Genomic DNA, 19,483 nt, shown 5'->3' with positions numbered 1-19,483 from the left:
GTAGCAGAATGTACAAGTACTGCATCTCACCTGATACACTGCAAGAAACGGAGAGTACAAAGATTGAGGACCTGTGTATGCCTCAAGACTCGATACTAATGATCGCAGAATGAGCAAAGTAACCGCATAAAAATTACTTCCTCTGGAGCAGTGCTGCACCGTAAACGAGACACCACCGTATCGGTAGACTCTGTGCCAGCTCTCTGGCGATGCTAGTTGCTACGATACTGCTAGCCTCCCTCTCCCCTTCCAGTACTTTGTTCCCCAGTCGCAGAGACTGATGTCACAAGAGATTCCGGCCATGGCAAGGTGTGGAACGTGACGAGAGCACTCCACACCACGACTGCTACTCCACGTGAGACCACCAGACGAGCCGGAGGGAAGCGGACACCCTACGGACACCACAGCGAGGAAGTGTTACGGGCACGCTGCTCCTCTCCTCCCAGGCCACCTCTGGACCGGACAGGCACGTGACACGGTTCGACTGGCAGCGATATTGCAGACCTCAGACTCTGGCGCCGCCACCCTGGAGAGCCAACTGCGAGTTGAGCTGCTGCAAGACACCCAGCACCACATCGTGCAGCGTCTGCAACACCAATAAAGCATTGTCTGCAATGAGTGACAAGGATACAGAATCATCACCACTTATCTACATGTGCACTTGTGAAGGATGTAATGCAACTGCAGTATGGCAGTTTCTTTCAAGGGGTATCAGTATCTTCATTGTATGTCACTGTGCAATAAACAAGTTCAATTTGTCAGTTTTGTTTATATCATTAAGACGACTCACACATATTTACTTTTGGAGCAGATTAAGCTTATACAATGATTGTATATGTTGTCCTGTCATATCTAAAAACAGTTATTAGTAATGTTTTCAAATTACCTTTTCAACTGTCTATAAACAATATGAATACTTCAGACCAATTAATTTATTTCACAAAATTATTTCATAATCTCAAATTATTATAAGAAGTACACAAAAAACTTAAAAACAAGAAGTGTTATTTTACTTCAAATCATTTTCATCACACATCTTTTGCATGAAACATTATGTCTTTGATTCAATTTGTGTCCTGAATTTTGGCGGGAGAGGTAGTTGCAGCACAGCTGTATGATGGGAAGTAGCGCACAGAGTTACAGTGCATGAGATTGTGGCTGAACAAGCAGAAGGCAAAAATTTGCTTTCGATGTTATGTCGGCAAGAAAAATGTGAATAAATGGAAGAATTGCAGTATTTGGCTGTTGATACTTATTCAAAAATCCACACTTCTACAGGTTGTGTGCAAATTAATAACAATCCAGCCTACTAAAGAAATGTTTACAATCAACAATCATTAAAGGCATTGATCCGAAAAGGCAAGTTTCACTTCCTGGTTTTGAATAATTTTGAAATTATTGAAACAAAGCTGTTAGTTTGGAGTAAACTGCAATTATACCTAAATGTTATACAAATATTAGCGAACAATGAGAGCAGGAATGTTACAAGGTATAAATACGCATGAGACACAATAGGAATGACAAGACGGAATACACGAACCAAGTGGGTTACTGAAATACAAAAGTATGGGTCTCAAATGGGGATCACATGGAAGGAAAGGAAAATTGGAGGAGCAAGTACACACCGACCAATATACCACAGATTGACGACTGAGAAGGATACAGGAAAAGGATAGTGTGTCACTAGTGGAGTAAACAAGAGAAGAGGATACTAAGGATCTCGGAAGAAGAACAGAATAGGAGAAGAGAAATGTTGCCGGCACATAACAGCAAGTCATGACACGCTAACACTACTATAATCCGATCCACGGATGATGGCAGTTTGTGCACGTCAAGGTACGGACAGGAATGGCATTGTTGACAATTCCAAGCACCAGTTGCAGTACGCGCATGCTTTCCGCTTGAATTCCTGCAAATTATGTCTCTCACTTGCTTATGCAGAATTTATCATACCACCGCCATCAGCAATGACAACTCCCAACAAATGAAATAAATTTACTAAACAACTCACTACAATCACTCATGTTTAACGCTTACATTAGCTATGTCATTCAGAGCAGAGCATTCAGAACACTACTGAATGCTCATTGGCTGTTGAAGTATGCATGACGTAGGAGCGCAGAGCATTCCTAAGCTCGACCGCCATCATTCATGGCTCCAACTATAACAATGCAAATCCTACAGTGCACATTCTGATCATCATTCCTACAAAGTTGGGTACCAATACGGTAAATAGTTTTCTGACTACACTGGTCCAATTAGTGGAAGTTTAATTAATCACTCTGTATTTTGGGGCGGTTCCACTTCAGAGCCTTTAACTATGAGCTGCATACAAACTTTTTTAGCACACACTGCTACTTAATGGCTTATATCTTAAACACAGCTATCAACTATAAGTATGGCACATAAAGTTTATCCACATTTAAATACTACCTGTTTCCAGTTTTCAAAAACCTTAAAAGTTCTTAAAAGTCTGCAGGCTAAGACCTTGTGTTGTGCTCATTGATAACAAAGATAAACAAATATTTTATTGTTTAGAATTCAGTAAGCGTATGGGAGAAATTTATAATTTGATAAATCATACAGGAAGCAGTTTTAATTTTTTTTTAAGTAAAACAGAAACAGATGGAATCGTCCCTCAGGAACATCACATTTTCATTAAATTATTTGTTAATGAACTTCTAGAATGTTTCTTGTAACAATTAACGATTTCGGGTACCCTTGTTATGCAAAAATTGGCAACTGACCATAAATAATGGAAAGTACAAGGTCATCCACACAACTGCTAAAAGAAATCTGTTAAACTTTGGTTACACAATAAATCAATCAGATCTAAAGCCCATAAATTCAACTAAACACCTAGGAATGACACTTACGAACAACTTAAATTGGAAAGAACACAAAGAAAATGTTATGGGGAAGATGAACTAAGGAATGAGTTTTATTGGAAGAATACTTAAGAGATGAAACAGATCTAAAGACACTCACTACACTATTCTTGTGCATCTTCATTTCTTTTGCAGTACCACTGCACAGTGTGGGATTCATAGCAGATTGCTACATATTGGACTACGAGAGTGTGGCCTAAGAGGAGAAACATAACAGCAAGTTCAAAGTACATTGTGAGTAAGCATTTGAATAATCCAGATCACATTCTAATGCCTCCACTGTGCATTAAGTTCACACCGATGAAGCAGTTTGTGATTCATTGGACAAAAGAGGAAACTGTCTCCAATACCTGTGTAACCAATTCCCAACCGTGTAGCCAAATCCCAAACCTGTTGGCTGCAAAGTTGAAAGAAGAATTGGATGTACATGGGTTGATGTCTGAAGAAGACTCCAAGTAGAATGACAAATGGAACAGCAAGCTAAGAGGAGTTGAAAATATATTGTGCATCATTTCCCTGGCCAGATAAGCACCCTGATTACAAGAAAATAGTGAAAGATCTGCTACAGTCGTTTGAGCAGTTGCGATGCAAGGTCTCCCTAAAACTACACCTTATAATCTCACAACTAGACAATTTTCAGGACAATCTGGTTGGCAAATCAGAGGAACATGGTGAACAGTTCCATCATCAGGAACTTAAAACTCAGGAACATCATTATCAAGGTTATTGGGTAATAAATATGATGTCTGATCACTATTGGCATCTCACATGGGATGGCACATAAAAGAAGGACTAGTGTTCATTCATGGACAAATGTAAATAGAAGTAATAATGTCCAACTGTCCATTCAAGTGTTCCTCATCATCAGAAATTGAATGACATCCTCAACTCTGCCCTCGATTTCTTTCTTCACCAACTAAGTCTCTTATAATACTTTTACGGAAAACTCTGAGACACAATTTTTTCGAGTTGTTTATCTCACAGTGATTCTCGTACAGCAAATAGCTGTTTACAAGTCCTACCTCCAACAACCAGAAGTACAGTTTTCGCCACCACTTCAGGCTTTTTTTCATTATTTCTTCCCTCTCCTTCCTTTCTCCTTCCTGTAAGTCGTACTGAGTTATTAGCTGCTGTAGAGAGCAAGAGAACAATTCATTTATCTAGCCATGCCAGAACCATCATTTTGCTATTCCGGAGACATTTTATTTCATGCTTCCATCAATTGCAGAACTGCTTTCTTGATTGCAGCTGGCAGATTTTTGCGACTGCCGTGGATCGTTCCTGTGAGATGCACGTTCTGATTTGACAGTTCACCTGACAATTCAACGCCTATATGATACACTGATTGCTCAGTAGCATTTCTCATATTAGCCAGCAATTGAAGAACTATGATCTCAAAAAATTCAGGTCTACACGAATCAATGACTCTTTTGTTACCGTGCCAAAATAAGGTATCAAACTGCAACTTGATGAATCTGAAATCATGTAAACCTCTGAGTCCCCATTTTGTTTGTTTTTGAGGAGTGTACATTTTGAGTAACAGATGACCCTTGAATGATACTGTAAATTCATCAGCAGCTAAATACCTATACTGTCAATAAATTCTGAGAAACTTGGGAGACAAGTAATCTGACAGATTCTTCGATTTACTCAGATGTGACTGAACCTGACTGCTGACATGTATAGCACTCTCTGGATTAGAAACATGACGTGCCCAGAAAATTTGCATAAATAGTCTGCAAGTAAAACAGTCTGAAAAGAAGTCAGATGATTGCAACCATTCTCTTGAAAAAAAAAAGTATGTGAATTTTTACACTTTTGTAATGCTGTATTCAATAACACACCAAGGAAGCATTTCATTTCTTCCTTGGTAACTTTTTTCCAGTCTCACCACGCAGAATGTTGTGGAAGTGGTGTCACTTTACTTATTTTTGCTGTAGCATACCTGTTTGTTTGGTCTGTTATTTGTTGAAATATGCTGTCTGTAAAAATTAACTGAAAGAAACCAACTGGTGATGATGGAACATTACCAGATCCAATTAAAAAACCAAACTTCAAATCTTCAAAAGAAAAGTCTGTAAAGTCAGAGTCATTTTCGTTCCCACCACAAATATTCTGCTGAATCACTAGATAAATGTACATTTTCGTGGTTTCCATCATCATCTTCACTAAAATTGTTTAGAAATGAACCACTCTCACATTCAAAATCACTCTTACTACCATTGATTTCTCACAAAGCTGTAAAATCTCTTCCTCAGAAAGAACTGAACATGAAAAATTAGCCACTGCGCGCTTGTGAACTTGAACGTAATAATTCCAACATTCCTTTCAACACAACTTCTACAGTTTGACACTGGGTTAACACACGTTCCCCTAGATGGCAGCACTAAGCACCATTGATGCCCAGTACTCTCAGAATCGAGAATTGACGGTGTGGGAGCTGCGAAAAATCGTGTCGTATGAGGCTCGACATTGGAGCGGAAAACAAAATTCACAATGTCGTGCGCTAATCGACACTGCAGCAGAAAGGGTTAAGGTGGTTGTTACATTAAATAATATTTCTCCTGCAATCAAAACAGAAACACAGTTATGTACAGTTCTACTATCCCACCATCATAAGTTTTATGGAATGTTTGCAACAGGTGTTACCTACACCTCGAGGTCGAAACATAGATGGCCCCTTTTAAAGTTCTACCAACAATTCTCCATAGCAGATATCTCTGGAACACAAACACTGCAAATACTAAAGAAAGAAATGCTGATATGAAACCTCCCGGCAGAAAAACGGTGTGCTGCACAGAGACTCGAACCTCACGGAAGGTGCAAGATGAGGTACGGGCCGAGGTAAACCTGTGAGGGTAGATAGCTGAGTCAGAACAGCACCTGCCAGCAAAAGGCAAAGATCCCAACCAAGAGTCTCAGTCCTGCACACAGTTTTAATCTGCCAAGAAATTTCACTGCAAATATTGATCATACAATTCAGGCTTCTGTGGCCAGTTTTTATTTGGTTTTGTGGGCATTAGGACGTACTCAAAGACATGTTTCTGAGCCTATGTCCTGGCTTCTGGTGCTGGAGATATCCTCTAAAGTTATAAGGACTTCCGTTAGTTATTTTCAAGCTCAGACGAGCTTCATAATGCTAGCTTGTTGGAAATCTACAAATGAAGTCTTTACATCCTCTGAAGATGTCACTGGCATTAGAAACCAAAATGTTGTGCAGAGAAATACGATGTTGCAACACAGCTTAGTCATGGCAATGAACTATTCCTGTGTTGATAAGCAGAACGACATCATAGAGAGCAGTGCGGTCATCAGCCTCAGGTTGACCATTGGGCAAACAGGCATCTCAGAATGGAAGAGTGAGATTCAGGATGCTGACAAAGTGGAAGACACCTTCTAACACCCTCGAAAGCCAAAGCTGTAAAATCTTACAGCTCCAGTAGGGCCTCTGGAGAAGCCGACTAAACAAGAAAACTAAGTCAAATGAAGGCATTGTCACCAATGGTGAGGCCCTGCTGCTACAGACTGCTAAGAGTTCCAGTGTGGGAAAGCTGCCAGACGAGAAGTACCAACCAGCCAGCTCACATATGTCCCCCCTTCCCCAAAATCAGATCCTCATTCTCAGATGTTCATTGTATCCACTAGTACCTACAAGGATGAGGTGAAAAATAATGCCTCCAAATTTTTTATGTGAAAATTCTTAAAGCTTTTCAAATAAAATGAACTTTATTAACATTCTACATCTTTATTCTTCTCGTCTAAACATTTATTTCCCAACACAGTCACCCTGGCGACAAACATGTTTCTGCCACAGAGAGACCAGTTTGCTGATACCGTCACCGTAGAATGTCTGACTTTGTTGACAGAGCCACAACCCTACCTCTGCTTGCACCGCTTCATCACTATCAAGGCATTCTTTACGATTTGTAAATGGATGAAAATCAGTGGGACCCAGTCAGAACAGTATAAAGGATGATCAATGACAGTGAACCCAAGATGTCGGATTGTAGCAGATGTCGCAATGCTCGTGTGTGGTCTGCTCCATGTGTAGACACGAACTCTTTGAAACCTTGCTTTCAATTTTCTGAGAGTCTCTCAGTACCTTGCAGAGTTTACAGTGGTGCCTTTAGGCCGAATTCCAAGTGCGGCACACCTCGATCATCATAGAACACTGTGAGCATGACTTTGCCATCCGACATCACGGTCTTGAACAGTGTCTGTGAACCTTTGCGGCCAGGAATGAGCATTCGAGGCACCACCCGTGCAGTGTTTCCTGTACCACAGTTCTGCAATGATGGTCTGAACACGCTCTTGTGATATGCCACACCTCCCTTAGAACTATGTCTGTGTTAGCTGACAATTTTTTATGACGAGTTCATCAACCCGATTCTGAGGGGTCTTGTTGGTTGCTGTATGCAGTCATCCACTCCAACCTTTGACACACAGGATGTTATTGAAGTGTTTTTGGCCATCTTGTTATATGTCTGGAGCTGAATCAGAACACAAACACTGATCTGTCACCCTATGCATTGTGGATTAATTTATCTTTAATGTAACTCAGTCACCGTTCGTTATCTTCTTTATGTGAAGGTCCTGCAAGCAATAACTCCATAGAACTGTGCGCAGCCCTGCGATGACTTGAACTCATCTGCTCTGCAGCTGTTATTGGTAGAAGGAAAAACAATATCTACTCTAATTACTAAATATCTCAATGTTTCATCACTGACTATCTTTTATTTGCTTCAATGGGTGCATAGACCACAGTTACTTCATAATTAAATTAAATATAACAATTAAATATAACGTCTGCCTTGAAGGCCCAACAAGAAGTAAGTTATTTCATTTTAGACCTTCCTTTGTTTGTTGCTGTTTACATTCTTGGAGAGGATGGCTCTTCCTTTACAGTCAAGACACCACCAAGCTGTGATATCAACGCATAAAAGTCCCCACGCACAGTAGGTGAAGACATTTATCCTCCGTCGCATCTTGCCAATTACTCGAGCCTCACATCTCTCTGTTCAACTCTGCACAAACGTCAAACAAAACAATTGTGCACAGTATGTGTTTCACGACATATTTCCTACCTAATACTACTTTACTATTTTGTCACGATCACCATTCCTTGTCATAAATATGGAGTCGGAAGTGTCATTTGCCTAAACAGCGTGTAATATTACATTATGACCACTGTTCCCTTCATTACGAGAATAAACAACCGAACGTCTCAAATCTGTGATGCCAATACGATCACCACTGTACACAGCTTTCATTCTTCTATGGACTTCAATTGGAAGCACATTTTCTGTGGTTAGAAACTCGCCGACATCATTGCATTACATACTACCATGTTACACACTACAATACAGAGCCTTCTAGGCCACAGGTTGCAATTTGCATCAGCAAAGTGGGAAAGTCGACTGAATAATATGCAGAACGTGTAATACCTCAGGCAATACTGAGAACAGAATAAAAAATTCAGAGCTTTACTTTTCAGCATGTCCCCGTAGGTGCATGCGGCACGTCATGCAATGTCAGGGTGCATGCAGCATGCTATGCAATGCCAGGCTGCATACGCGAACAAGGAAAAAAAAAAAAAAAAGATTCCAACAATTTTTCCCAAATTTCACAGTTAAAAACGCACTCTTTCCCAGGTGAAAATACAGTGTTTCCCTGGCGAAAGTAATTTTCTCATTCTTAAGTGACGATATACTTTCCCTCGGAGCTGTAAAACTTATAAATCCTATAAATGACAAAGGCCATTCACCCTTTTACTAACAGAATGCATATCTACTAATGAAGAATGAATAAAAATATTGTCTATGTCTCTGCTACTGTTCCCTTGCACCCTAGTTCGAAAAAACACAATCTGCATCAGATCATATGAATTCAGGAGATCTATCAATATCCTTTTTCTTGCACAATCATATAAAAAATTAATATTGCAGTAACCACATAAAACAAATTTCTGGTACTTCCTATAAAGTGAATCACGAACCCTCTCTAGCTTGAGCAGAAATGCTCTGAAGTCAATGGTTTGGGGACCTATAAACAACAACAATTAGTAGTTTAGTTTCACTAAACTCAGCTGCTCCTGCACAACATTCCAATACCTGTTCAGTGCAGTGCCATGATACATCTATGGACTCAAATGGAATACTGCTTTTTACGTACATGGCTACTCCCCCACTCCACAAGGAACCCCTTGAAAAACAGCCAGCTAATCTGTGTCCTGGTAGAGGAAGCCTCTGAACTGTCAAATTATTTAAGTGGTTCTCCAATATACCAATAATTTCAGAGTCAACATCTATAAGCAGTTAGCTAACTTTACCTCTAATACCTCTTATATTTTGATGAAATATGCTAATTCCTTCTCTACTTGGAAACATGACGTCCTCTGAAGGTGAGCCCTTTGATAAACTTCCGACTTCAATCCAAAAAAGGTGCAGCTCTAACACCAACTACTACAGGAATTTTTCCATGAGCGATCCCACCACCACCCCTACACCGTCACCTATAAGCTTCGCCAGCCTCCCCTTCCCATACCTATTGAGGTGCAGGCTATGCCTAGTGAAATCCGATCTACTGACAGACTCAACCGGCGCCAATGCAATGTGACCCATGCCCTCTGCCATCAGTGCATTCTCCAGCCCCGTGTTAATGCGCCTACCAGCTGCATTTAGATGAGGCCAATCATGACGCTGAAACAGTTGCACGAAATGCAGTACTACTTCACTATTAAAAGTTACCAAACATGGCAGGTATTGACTTGTGAATTTTTATTTTGTATATTAGTTATCTACTATCACCCACCTGTGGCTTACAATGTTCCTCCAACCAGCTGAAGACACAAGCTGACAGTTCAGTGAAATTTGACACAGAGATGTTGCTGAATGATTGGAAGAGTTGATCCATCACAGCCTGAAACTGAAGATTAAAGACAATTTTTATAATTACACCCTGAAGTTGTAAGGGTTTTTCATTTTTTTATTACAAATTCAACAGTTATTTTAATAGTCTGGGGTAAATTATTGGATGTGTGAACAGATGAGGTGGAAAAAAATGTTAAAATAACGGTGCTATCTCTCTTGTATATGTTACGGGGTTAGTGTCTGCATTAGTGGTTATGGCACATAACTGTATCTTTAAAAACTTTCCACTGTCCACCTTAGTTTCTCACATACAAATTATTCCTTAGGTATGATATCAATTATTTAAATTTTTCATTACTAAGAGAGTGAAATTTACTTCAGTGTCCTGGACAATGCTACGAATAAACAGTAGTAGGCTACCTATCCAAATTATGTGACAGAAAACAGATTCAATATGCACTGATGCCGTTCACTACCATACACGTATGAAGGCGGCACTTTTTACAAATGTCGTCAACGATTGAGGGAACCGTGGCACACACTCACCACGCGGAACTTGGTCTCATCCGAGACGCGCTGCACAGCCTGCCCTGGCTGGCTCTGCTGCGCCTTCACAATCTGCTCGTAGTTGGCCTGCATGATGCGCAGAGCCGTCACCTCCTTGCGCAGGCTGTTGCGCTCCTCCTCCTGCTTCTTCTTCTGCTGCAGCAGGAACTGTAATGAGAGGGGCAACAATGTGACATGTTGTGGGTATGTTTTCTGGTAAAATGCAGTCTCCAGTCAAAGCATTTTATTTTTACAATCAAATTTGAATCATTTCGGAGTTACGATCCAATTTTCCTGCATATTAACACCTTAGAGACTGCGACCAAACCGGAACACAGCTTGGGCCGCAACTCTGTGCCAAGAAGACTGCATGAGTATAGGCTGGGCCCTGATTTTCTCAATGTATGAGCCACCAATTGCTCAAAAATTGGACTCATTTCATACGAGAACAACGTACGGATGTCTCACGATCTTGACTGGTGATGCCTACTGGAGTCAATTTCTAGAATTATTTCGAAACAAACATTAGCGAACTTAACAGCTGCTGTCACAAATGGTTGAGCCAACACAGTCGCCCTGATGTAATTTCGTGGGTGTACTCATTAGGTTTCGCAGTTTGCTGTAATTCTGCAACAAATAAATCATGTCTGTTGAGTGAGCAAGAAATTTTGAAGTTCCAATAGGAAGGAATTGCTCAATTAGTCAACTCAGACATTTTTCTTGGGGTGATAATTATACTTTCTGTCATCATTATTTTAAAATTTGTAATCTGTCAAAGAACTAAAGTAAATACAAAAAATAAATCTTGAAGCTTGGTCCTGTTTTAATATGTCTCTTCAACATACATCAATTACATATGTGTCAGTAACACTTCAAATAAAAGCATACGAGCCGAGTTTCCTGGCCCAATGTTGTTCTAAATGGCCGGTTTTCAAAGTGTTAATACAAGGTGACAGTCAGGTTCCCTCTAAACTCGATAAAAATGTCGATTAAAAATTTTGAAGAGACTCAATCTGCTCTACAAAAGAAATGACAGGATGACCGAGAAGGGCTCATACTGCACGCATTTCAGTCTTACGGAGCCAACGGCATTCAGTTTGTAAACAAGCAGCTGTTAGCAGAGTGCCATGAGGGAGTGTTCACTGAATTCTCCATTATGACTGAAATTTCATCCTTACAAGCAACCTGTGTAACTACTGAAGGACAACAATTACCAGTTATGATTGGAATTCTGTCAGCAAATTATGACTAATGTAAATAAGGGCAATGGATTTCCACACAAGCTGTGAATGTCGACGGGGCCCAATTTCATCTCACAGGTTATGTGAATAAGCAGAACTACCATTACTGGGCAAATAGCAACCATAATGAAGTACATGAACACCCTTCAAACATTTCAGATTGTTATGCTGAGACCTTGCAATCTTCTGTTGCACCTGCATCGAACAGTAATCCACAAATTACTGAAACCTGGATTTAACAGTATGGCGGACATTGCAAACTACTAAGCAATCAATGGCAGCTGTGCAAGAATTGTTTGGTAATCATGTCATTTCAAGACTCCATGGCATTCTCTTGTCCTCCAGATTAATACATCTGTATGACCTACACGACTTGCCTGAGAACAATGGGTGTACCAAAGCAAAGAACTCAACACGGAATTTGTGGTTCCCAGCTGACATGTTGCAGCAATCAGTGAGGAACCTCAAGTGCAGATTGAAGGATCAAGGAGGAGGAGGAGGAGGAGGAGGTGGTAAGTGTTTAACATCCTGTCAACAACGAGGTCATCAGAGACAGAGCACAAGCTCGGATCAGGGAAGGATGGAGAAGGAAAGTGGCCACGCTCTTTTGAAGAAACCATCCTGGCATTTGCCTTAAGCGACTTAGGGAAATCGCGGAAAACCCAAATCAGGATGGCAGGACACAAGTTTGAACCGTCACCTTCCTGAATGTGAGTCCAGTGTGCTAACCATTACACGACCCCGCTTGGCAGCAGATCAAAATACTGCATATGTACAGGAGGACAACATCCACAGGATACAATTTTCAGACATTAATAATTTGGATTACTGTCTCTCACCAGGTAAGTTATTGTTGTTCAGTTGCTGTCAGTAAAAATCTTTGGTACATTTTATTCTATTTTTTATTAGGTGTTCCAAAAGTTTCCATTTTTCTGTGTCAACCTGTATTAACAGTAACCTCAAATTACTGCCACAAATATTTACAGAAGAAACATGAAACTAACTGAAGCTGTGATGAGATCAATTTGAATTCCAGAGACATGTAAGAACACACAAGGCTACACTGATCACATGATGTACCTTAGAAAATAGCTTAAAGAAAGGCAAACCTTTATTTATAGCATTAGTAGATTTAGAATAAGTTTTGGAATACGCTGCTTGAAATCTGAAGATAGCAGGGGTAAAATACAGGGAGCCAAAGGTTATTTATAACTTGTAAAGAAATCAAACTGCATTTTTTATGAATCTAAACATTCTGCCACATGAAGGTAAGTTCTGGGCAATTTCTCTTTTGATACGAATGTCATATTATTTCAGTTTAAAAAAACAAAAAAATAAAATAAAATAAAATAAAACTGATCAAAGGAGAGGCAGTTAAAAATTGTTTTTCCTATTGTAATGTACACACTGCACGGAATTGGTATGTTTATCGATATAATGTGCGGCTCAAAATACAGATAATTTGTACTTCCATTGACACGCCTGTGTAATTATGTATATATAAAACAAAGCCTCAACTATTCTATCATAATTATGATGGGTATTTTCATTTAGAATACACTATTATGAACATGAGTCATGTTCTACCAGGTAACACAATGTTCGCACCAATTCCCACGGTTAGATACCCCCGAAATACTTTTCTGTTGTATCCCACTACACCTTCAGGTCAATGTGAGGACCCCACCCTCATAATACGTCTGCAGCCAATTTCCTGTCTATATGTCTGACTACCCACTTTCCTCGGAAGTACAGGTTGATTATTCCCACATCACTTAAAGTGTATGGTAAAAGGAAATTACTTGCATTATTGTCTGGGATGGTTCCATTCACAAATCTTGCTCTCTGTTGATGTAAAATTAAAACTTACTATTAAGCATCGCCACAAGGAATGCACCGTTCATCATACTTTTCTCACAACCTATAGATGTCAACAATATTGTAGCTTTTACAGAAGATCATTGGCAACAAGGTTAACCTACATCACATTTCTTATTGGTGCTGAAATTACGATTAAACTTAGGTTTCACAAACCATACACACACATATATTTTGCTCGAGTTCAACATAACTATTGGCCTGAAAGTTGCACATAAAATTTTTTGAGAAGTAGCGAATATTCTCGGTCATATTAAGGCGAACCGACGGAACTAAAATCCTGAATGTGGAATACAAGTACTCGCACAGTCACACACTGAGTCTCTCATAAATAAAATGTGTTTACATGTACCATGACATAATAATGTCATCTCAGATGTTACTAAAATTGATTTCATAGTTTTCTTAACAACTTTTTTGCTGGAATTTCTACAAGGTCCAACAGAAGGCAAATTCATGCGTTTTTCGTTACACAGGTCGAACAGATTCACACCTCTTACTGAACTTTTATTTTTATGTCTCAGAATAGTTTTACGTTTCCATGATAAAATGTATATCCCATGCACCTATAAACTATGAGACTGTCCTTTTTTCATATTGCACAGTAAAAGGAGAGATGTCTATTTATTTATTTATTTACTAACATTTGAAATTATCACTAAGTGGCAATGCTGTAAGGCTGTGAGAAGACTTTGAGGTGCCTATAGTGAAGACAGCAGAGGATCAAGTAGGTAAAAAGACGAGGGCTAGTAGAAATCCTTGGGTAACAGAAGAGATACTGAATTTAATTGATGAAAGGAGAAAATATAAAAATGCAGTAAATGAAGCAGGCAAAAAGGAATACAACCATCTCAAAAATGAGATCGACAGGAAGTGCAAAATGGCTAAGCAGGGATGGCTAGAGGACAAATGTAAGAATGTAGAGGCTTACCTCATGAGGGGTAAGATAGATACTGCCTACAAGAAAATTAAAGAGACCTTTGGAGAAAAAAGAACCACTGCCTGAATATCAAGAGCTCAGATGGAATCCCAGTTCTAAGCAAAGAAGGGAAAGCAGAAAGGTGGAAGGAGTATATAGAGGGTCTATACAGGGTCCAGTCTCCAGCAGGGATACGACTTCCTCAAATCCTGTCCTGAAATGAGATCCATCCTTCATGAAATCCTCCCCACTCCACCAAGAGTGTCTTTCCGCCGTCCACCTAACCTTCGTAACCTCTTGGTTCATCCCTATGAAATCCCCAAACCACCTTCCCTACCCTCTGGCTCCTACCCTTGTAACTGCCCCCAGTGTAAAACCTGTCACATGCACCCTCCCACCACCACCTACTCCAGTCCTGTAACCCGGAAGGTGTACACGATCAAACGCAGAGCCACGTGTGACAGCACCCACGTGATTCACCAACTGACTTGCCTACACTGTGAAGCTTTCTATGTGGAAATGATCAGCAACAAACTGTCCATTCGCATGAACAGACAGAGGCAGACAGTGTTTGTTGGTAATGAGGATCACCCTGTGGCTAAACATGCCTTTGTGCACGGCCAGCACATCTCGGCACAGTGTTACACCGTCCGGGTTATCTGGATACTTCCCACTAACACCAACCTGTCAGAACTCCGGAGATGGGAACTTGCCCTTCAGTATATCCTCTCTCCTCGTTACCCACCAGGCCTCAACTACCGCTAATTTCAAGTTGCCGCCGCTCGTACCTCACCTGTCATTCTACAACATCTTTGCCTCTGTACTTCCTCCTCGACTGACATGTCTGCCCGAACTCTTTGCCTTTACAAATGTCTGCTTGTGTCTGTGTATGTGCGGATGGATATGGATATGTGTGTGTGTGTGTGTGTGGGGGGGGGGGGGGGGGGGGGGGTATACCTGTCCTTTTTTCCGCTCCCAGGATTGGAATGACTCCTTACCCTCTCCCTTGAAACCCACATCCTTTCGTCTTTCCCTCTCCTAAAAGCTTGAATTTTTTGTGTATGTTTGTGTTTGTTTGTGTGTCTATGATTGGGAGGTTGTTATACCTTGCATTTATGTTCAAGTGTCAGTGAATATATATATCATAATTCTTTTTTCACCAACATGAATTGTGAGAAAATCATTACTGAACAACATATAGTCTCTTAACAGTTATATTAATCACAGATATATTGGTACCATCTTTGCATTTTACATAGGACTACAGAGTAGTGGCAATCAAACGAAAGAGAGACAGATGGAAAAAAGTAAGCAAACTGTTCATTATTTCAAAGATAATCATCATAACTGTTAATGCATTTATCCCACTGTGAGACAAGACACTCAGTGCCTTCCTGGAAAAATATTAGCTGTTGCCTACGGAAGTCTTTCTTCAGCACTCCAAAAATACAAAAATCTCATGGGGAGAGATCAGGACTGTGTGGTGGATGTGAGCTCGCCTACATATTGCCAAGTCTGCTTTGAGTATACTCCAGAAGTTTCGCTGGGAAGCCCTTACACATCCTCCATACCATCCCAATCTCTCCCCATGTGATTTCCATACTTTTAGGGCCCTGAAGGAAGACATTTGTGACCATCAATTTCCTTTGGACACAGAGGTGCACACCTAGAGGCAGGGAACTGCAAACATTTTTCAACAAAGGCACTGACCATCTTGTCTCGTAGTGGGTAAATGTACAAACAGTCCTGGCAATTCTTTCTCAAATTATGAAAACTTCACTTACTTCTTTTCTGTCTGTCGTTTTTTCATCTGACTGTCTCTTATAATTTCTGCTGCTGGCATCACAGTTCTACAACAGACTAATTCAATAGCATTTCACTCTAAAATATGATTATTAGTATCAGAACAATTACAATAATCAGAACTTAGGCTTTATCAGTTTTCAACATCCATATGCAAAAGTTGGCGATTCTGTGCCCAAACAAGAAAACGTGTCTGATCGGATAAGGAAGAAACTGAATTGCACCACCACAATACCAGCATGAAAGGGACACCGAGGTAATGTAGCTTTTTTTCTGCCTGGCTTTCTCTCTGTCATTCACTTGTGTCATAGTTTGAAAAAATAAATGTCTTTCACACAAATCAAGAGAAACCAGACATGTTATCACTTTACAGAGAGTGCAAAACGAATGCGAAGTAATTGAGCTGTCCTCTCATAGTTATTCTAACAGAGAGTGGCAGACAAGAGTGACAAGTCACCAAATGTGCAAAAAAATTGTCACTGCAAGGACACTGGAGGGTAAGAGCAGCCACACAATTAGTGGAGTGAACAAAATATATTTTCTGGCAGCTGTTGCTCATAATCAATATTTTAGCCCCAAAGAAATTACGAGTACATCTGGAATAATTCAACCCAGCATTGTTCGCATTTTGTGCACAAAGAGCTTCTGTCCGCATAGTGTATCACTTCACCAGCCAATTAACTAGCACGACTGCAGTAGGTGCTCAGAATTCTGTCACTCAGTTCTGATGTGACAACAGGTTCTTTCTTCAAAGACTTCTCTTTACTGATGAAGCTACCTACACAAATCATGCCTCCATCCTTGCTACCCTCCCTGTTTACCTTTCCCTGTTGCTTCATAACCTGGGTTGTGAGTAACTGAATCCACTTTCTCTTCTTCCCTTTTTTATCCCCTCTCTCCTCCCTGATGAAGGAACAAAGTTCCGAAAGCTAGGAATGTAAATTTTCTGTTCTGTTTTGTGAATCTATCGGCTGTACTGAGCTGAGGTAAGTACTGGCCAGCCCCTATATCTCTTTGTTAGTATTTGTTTCACATCTTAATATGAGATTTTCCATTAATCATTTGGATACCTGTAATTAATACAGTTGCGATGAGAGACTACACATCAATTAGTGAGAACATATTCACAATTCATTTGGGTGAAAAGAGAATGACGATATCTTAAATTTTTCAGGAAATATTTGAAATGAACAACTTAGCGGACTCACTGTACATTGCCACACAAAATGATCAAGAATTTTTTGGCATCAGCTCTATACAGGCCACAGCCATGTTGGGGGGGCTGAGTAGTACCTCTATGTAGTCTATGGACTTCTGGAGGACGGTGGCCTTGCTCAGCTTGTAGCCAGATGTCTCGGGCTGCTGGCACGTCGGAACCAGCGACTGCAGCGCATCGTAACCCTTCTTGATGGCATCCCGCCTCTTCTGCTCTGCCTGCAACCGATACGAAGCCAACACACATAAATTAGTTGTATTAAGGATCATGATAATCATTCCACAGAAGAACAAAGCAGTTTACATGTAAAGACCACAGGACTTTGAGCATTCTATTTCGCACTTTTCTCAGATTTTTCCAGTTTCAAATACACTTTTTCCCAGTTGAAAATACACTGTACCCTGGGTGAAAATACATTTTTTCCATGTTAATCGACAATATACTTCCCTTGGAGCTGTAAAATTTATCAATCCTTTGAATGGTACGGATTTTATACACTGGCATAGAACTTCCTGACACTTTTGGGGGGGGGGGGGGGGGGGGGGGGGAGGGAATCATACAGCACGATAGCTTTCAAAGCACTGAAACTGAGATTGCAATGCACTTTTGTCAGTCAATCAAAGCTCATGTCATGTGATCCCTGCAGATAGGACAAGTAATGTAGTCAACCAATGGCAACATGACTGTTCAAGTAGCATGAACAGAAACATAAACACACAATCAGGAAAAGTTAATATGTGTGTATGTGTGAGGGGGGGGGGGGGGGGGGGGGGCAGGGGGGGCGGGGGGAAAGGGGGGGGGGGGAAGGGTAGGTATATTAGGGTTAGGCAGGACCCTAAGGGTACAGATTGAATTGCAGCAGCTGAATATTTCTTACAAGCAGGATTTTATAGACTGTGCAACGAATATTTTGTAGGTTACCTGACCGAATACATGTTCCATCAAGTACTTCAACTTTATATAGAAAAGCCAATTACATGTGAAATTGCTGAAGAACTCACCTGCACTTTTTTTTAAGTATAACTGTACTTCTTGCCAGCATTATTGCATAATTTGTTATCTATGAAAGAACTAACAGAAATATGGAAAACTAACCTGTAAGGTTGGTCTTTTTCACTATATATATAAACAAAGATGATGTGACTTACCAAACGAAAGCGCTGGCAGGTTGATAGACACACAAACAAACACAAACATACACACAAAATTCAAGCTTTCGCAACCAACGGTTGCTTCATCAGGAAAGAGGGAAGGAGAAGGAAAGACGAAAGGATGTGGGTTTTAAGGGAGAGGGTAAGGAGTCATTCCAATCCCGGGAGCGGAAAGACTTACCTTAGGGGGGAAAAAGGGACAGGTATACAATAGCGCGCGCGCGCCCACACACACACACACACACACACACACACACACACAGATATATCCATCCGCACATCATTGGGCCAAACTCTTTGCCTTTACAATGTCTGCTTGTCTCTTTTTCGCCCTAAGGTAAGTCTTTCTGCTCCCGGGATTGGAATGATTCCTTACCCTCTCCCTTAAAACCCACATCCTTTCGTCTTTCCCTCTCCTTCCTTCTTTCCTGATGAAGCAATCATGGGTTGCGAAAGCTTGAAATTTGTGTGTGTGTTTGTGTGTTTTTTAGTGTCTCCTATCAACATACAAACGCTTTTGTTTGGTAACACAAATGTACCGCTAAAATTTTAAGTAATGCCATAAATGGCTGGTCCTCTGGACCCGAAATTTTTCTAAGTGCCTGGTCCTCAAAGTATTAAGTATCGGATGAGAGTCAAACCCTCCATGATTTAAGAAATTTGGCGCACATTCTCACACGTACCATACATAATTCACCTAGTGTAAAAGGAAATTTACTTTGAAGGTAATGCTTTTCAAACCACCATTCGCAATATTTTCCCGTGATCTGCTAGAAACCTAAACAGTTATTGCATCATGTTCATTGAAAGCATTTTATTGATACGAAGTATTGCATAGTGTTTGTCCTGGAACCTTTTTGACACATTTTGCTGTTAGCAGACACTTATGTGTCCATTATATTTTGTAGCTATAAATAGTGAGTTTTCATTGCAACTGAAGTTTTATTTTGGAGTTATTCTTTCATTTATGAT

The 19,483-nt window shown here is 40.4% G+C and overlaps 1 protein-coding gene across 3 annotated transcripts in view; it reads right to left on the bottom strand.

Annotated features, from left to right (window-relative positions):
* Window positions 1–262: 262 nt before the first annotated feature.
* Window positions 263–19,483, bottom strand: part of LOC124552492 (max-like protein X) — a 43,786-nt gene continuing 24,565 nt past the window's right edge. For all 3 annotated transcript variants that reach the window (XM_047126774.1, XM_047126775.1, XM_047126776.1), the window contains exons 4-7: window positions 17,438–17,578; window positions 10,304–10,471; window positions 9,699–9,812; window positions 263–586 (exon numbers count right to left, since the gene is read on the bottom strand). In XM_047126774.1, coding sequence (XP_046982730.1) covers window positions 506–586; window positions 9,699–9,812; window positions 10,304–10,471; window positions 17,438–17,578 — 504 coding nt within the window. In that variant the 3' untranslated portion in view covers window positions 263–505. The remainder of the gene's footprint in view (window positions 587–9,698; window positions 9,813–10,303; window positions 10,472–17,437; window positions 17,579–19,483) is intronic.

The sequence above is a fragment of the Schistocerca americana genome, chromosome 10 (assembly GCF_021461395.2).
Source record: "Schistocerca americana isolate TAMUIC-IGC-003095 chromosome 10, iqSchAmer2.1, whole genome shotgun sequence".
NCBI lineage: Eukaryota > Metazoa > Arthropoda > Insecta > Orthoptera > Acrididae > Schistocerca > Schistocerca americana.
Note: the sequence above shows the minus strand (reverse complement) of the source record. Positions and strands in the feature narration are given on the sequence as shown.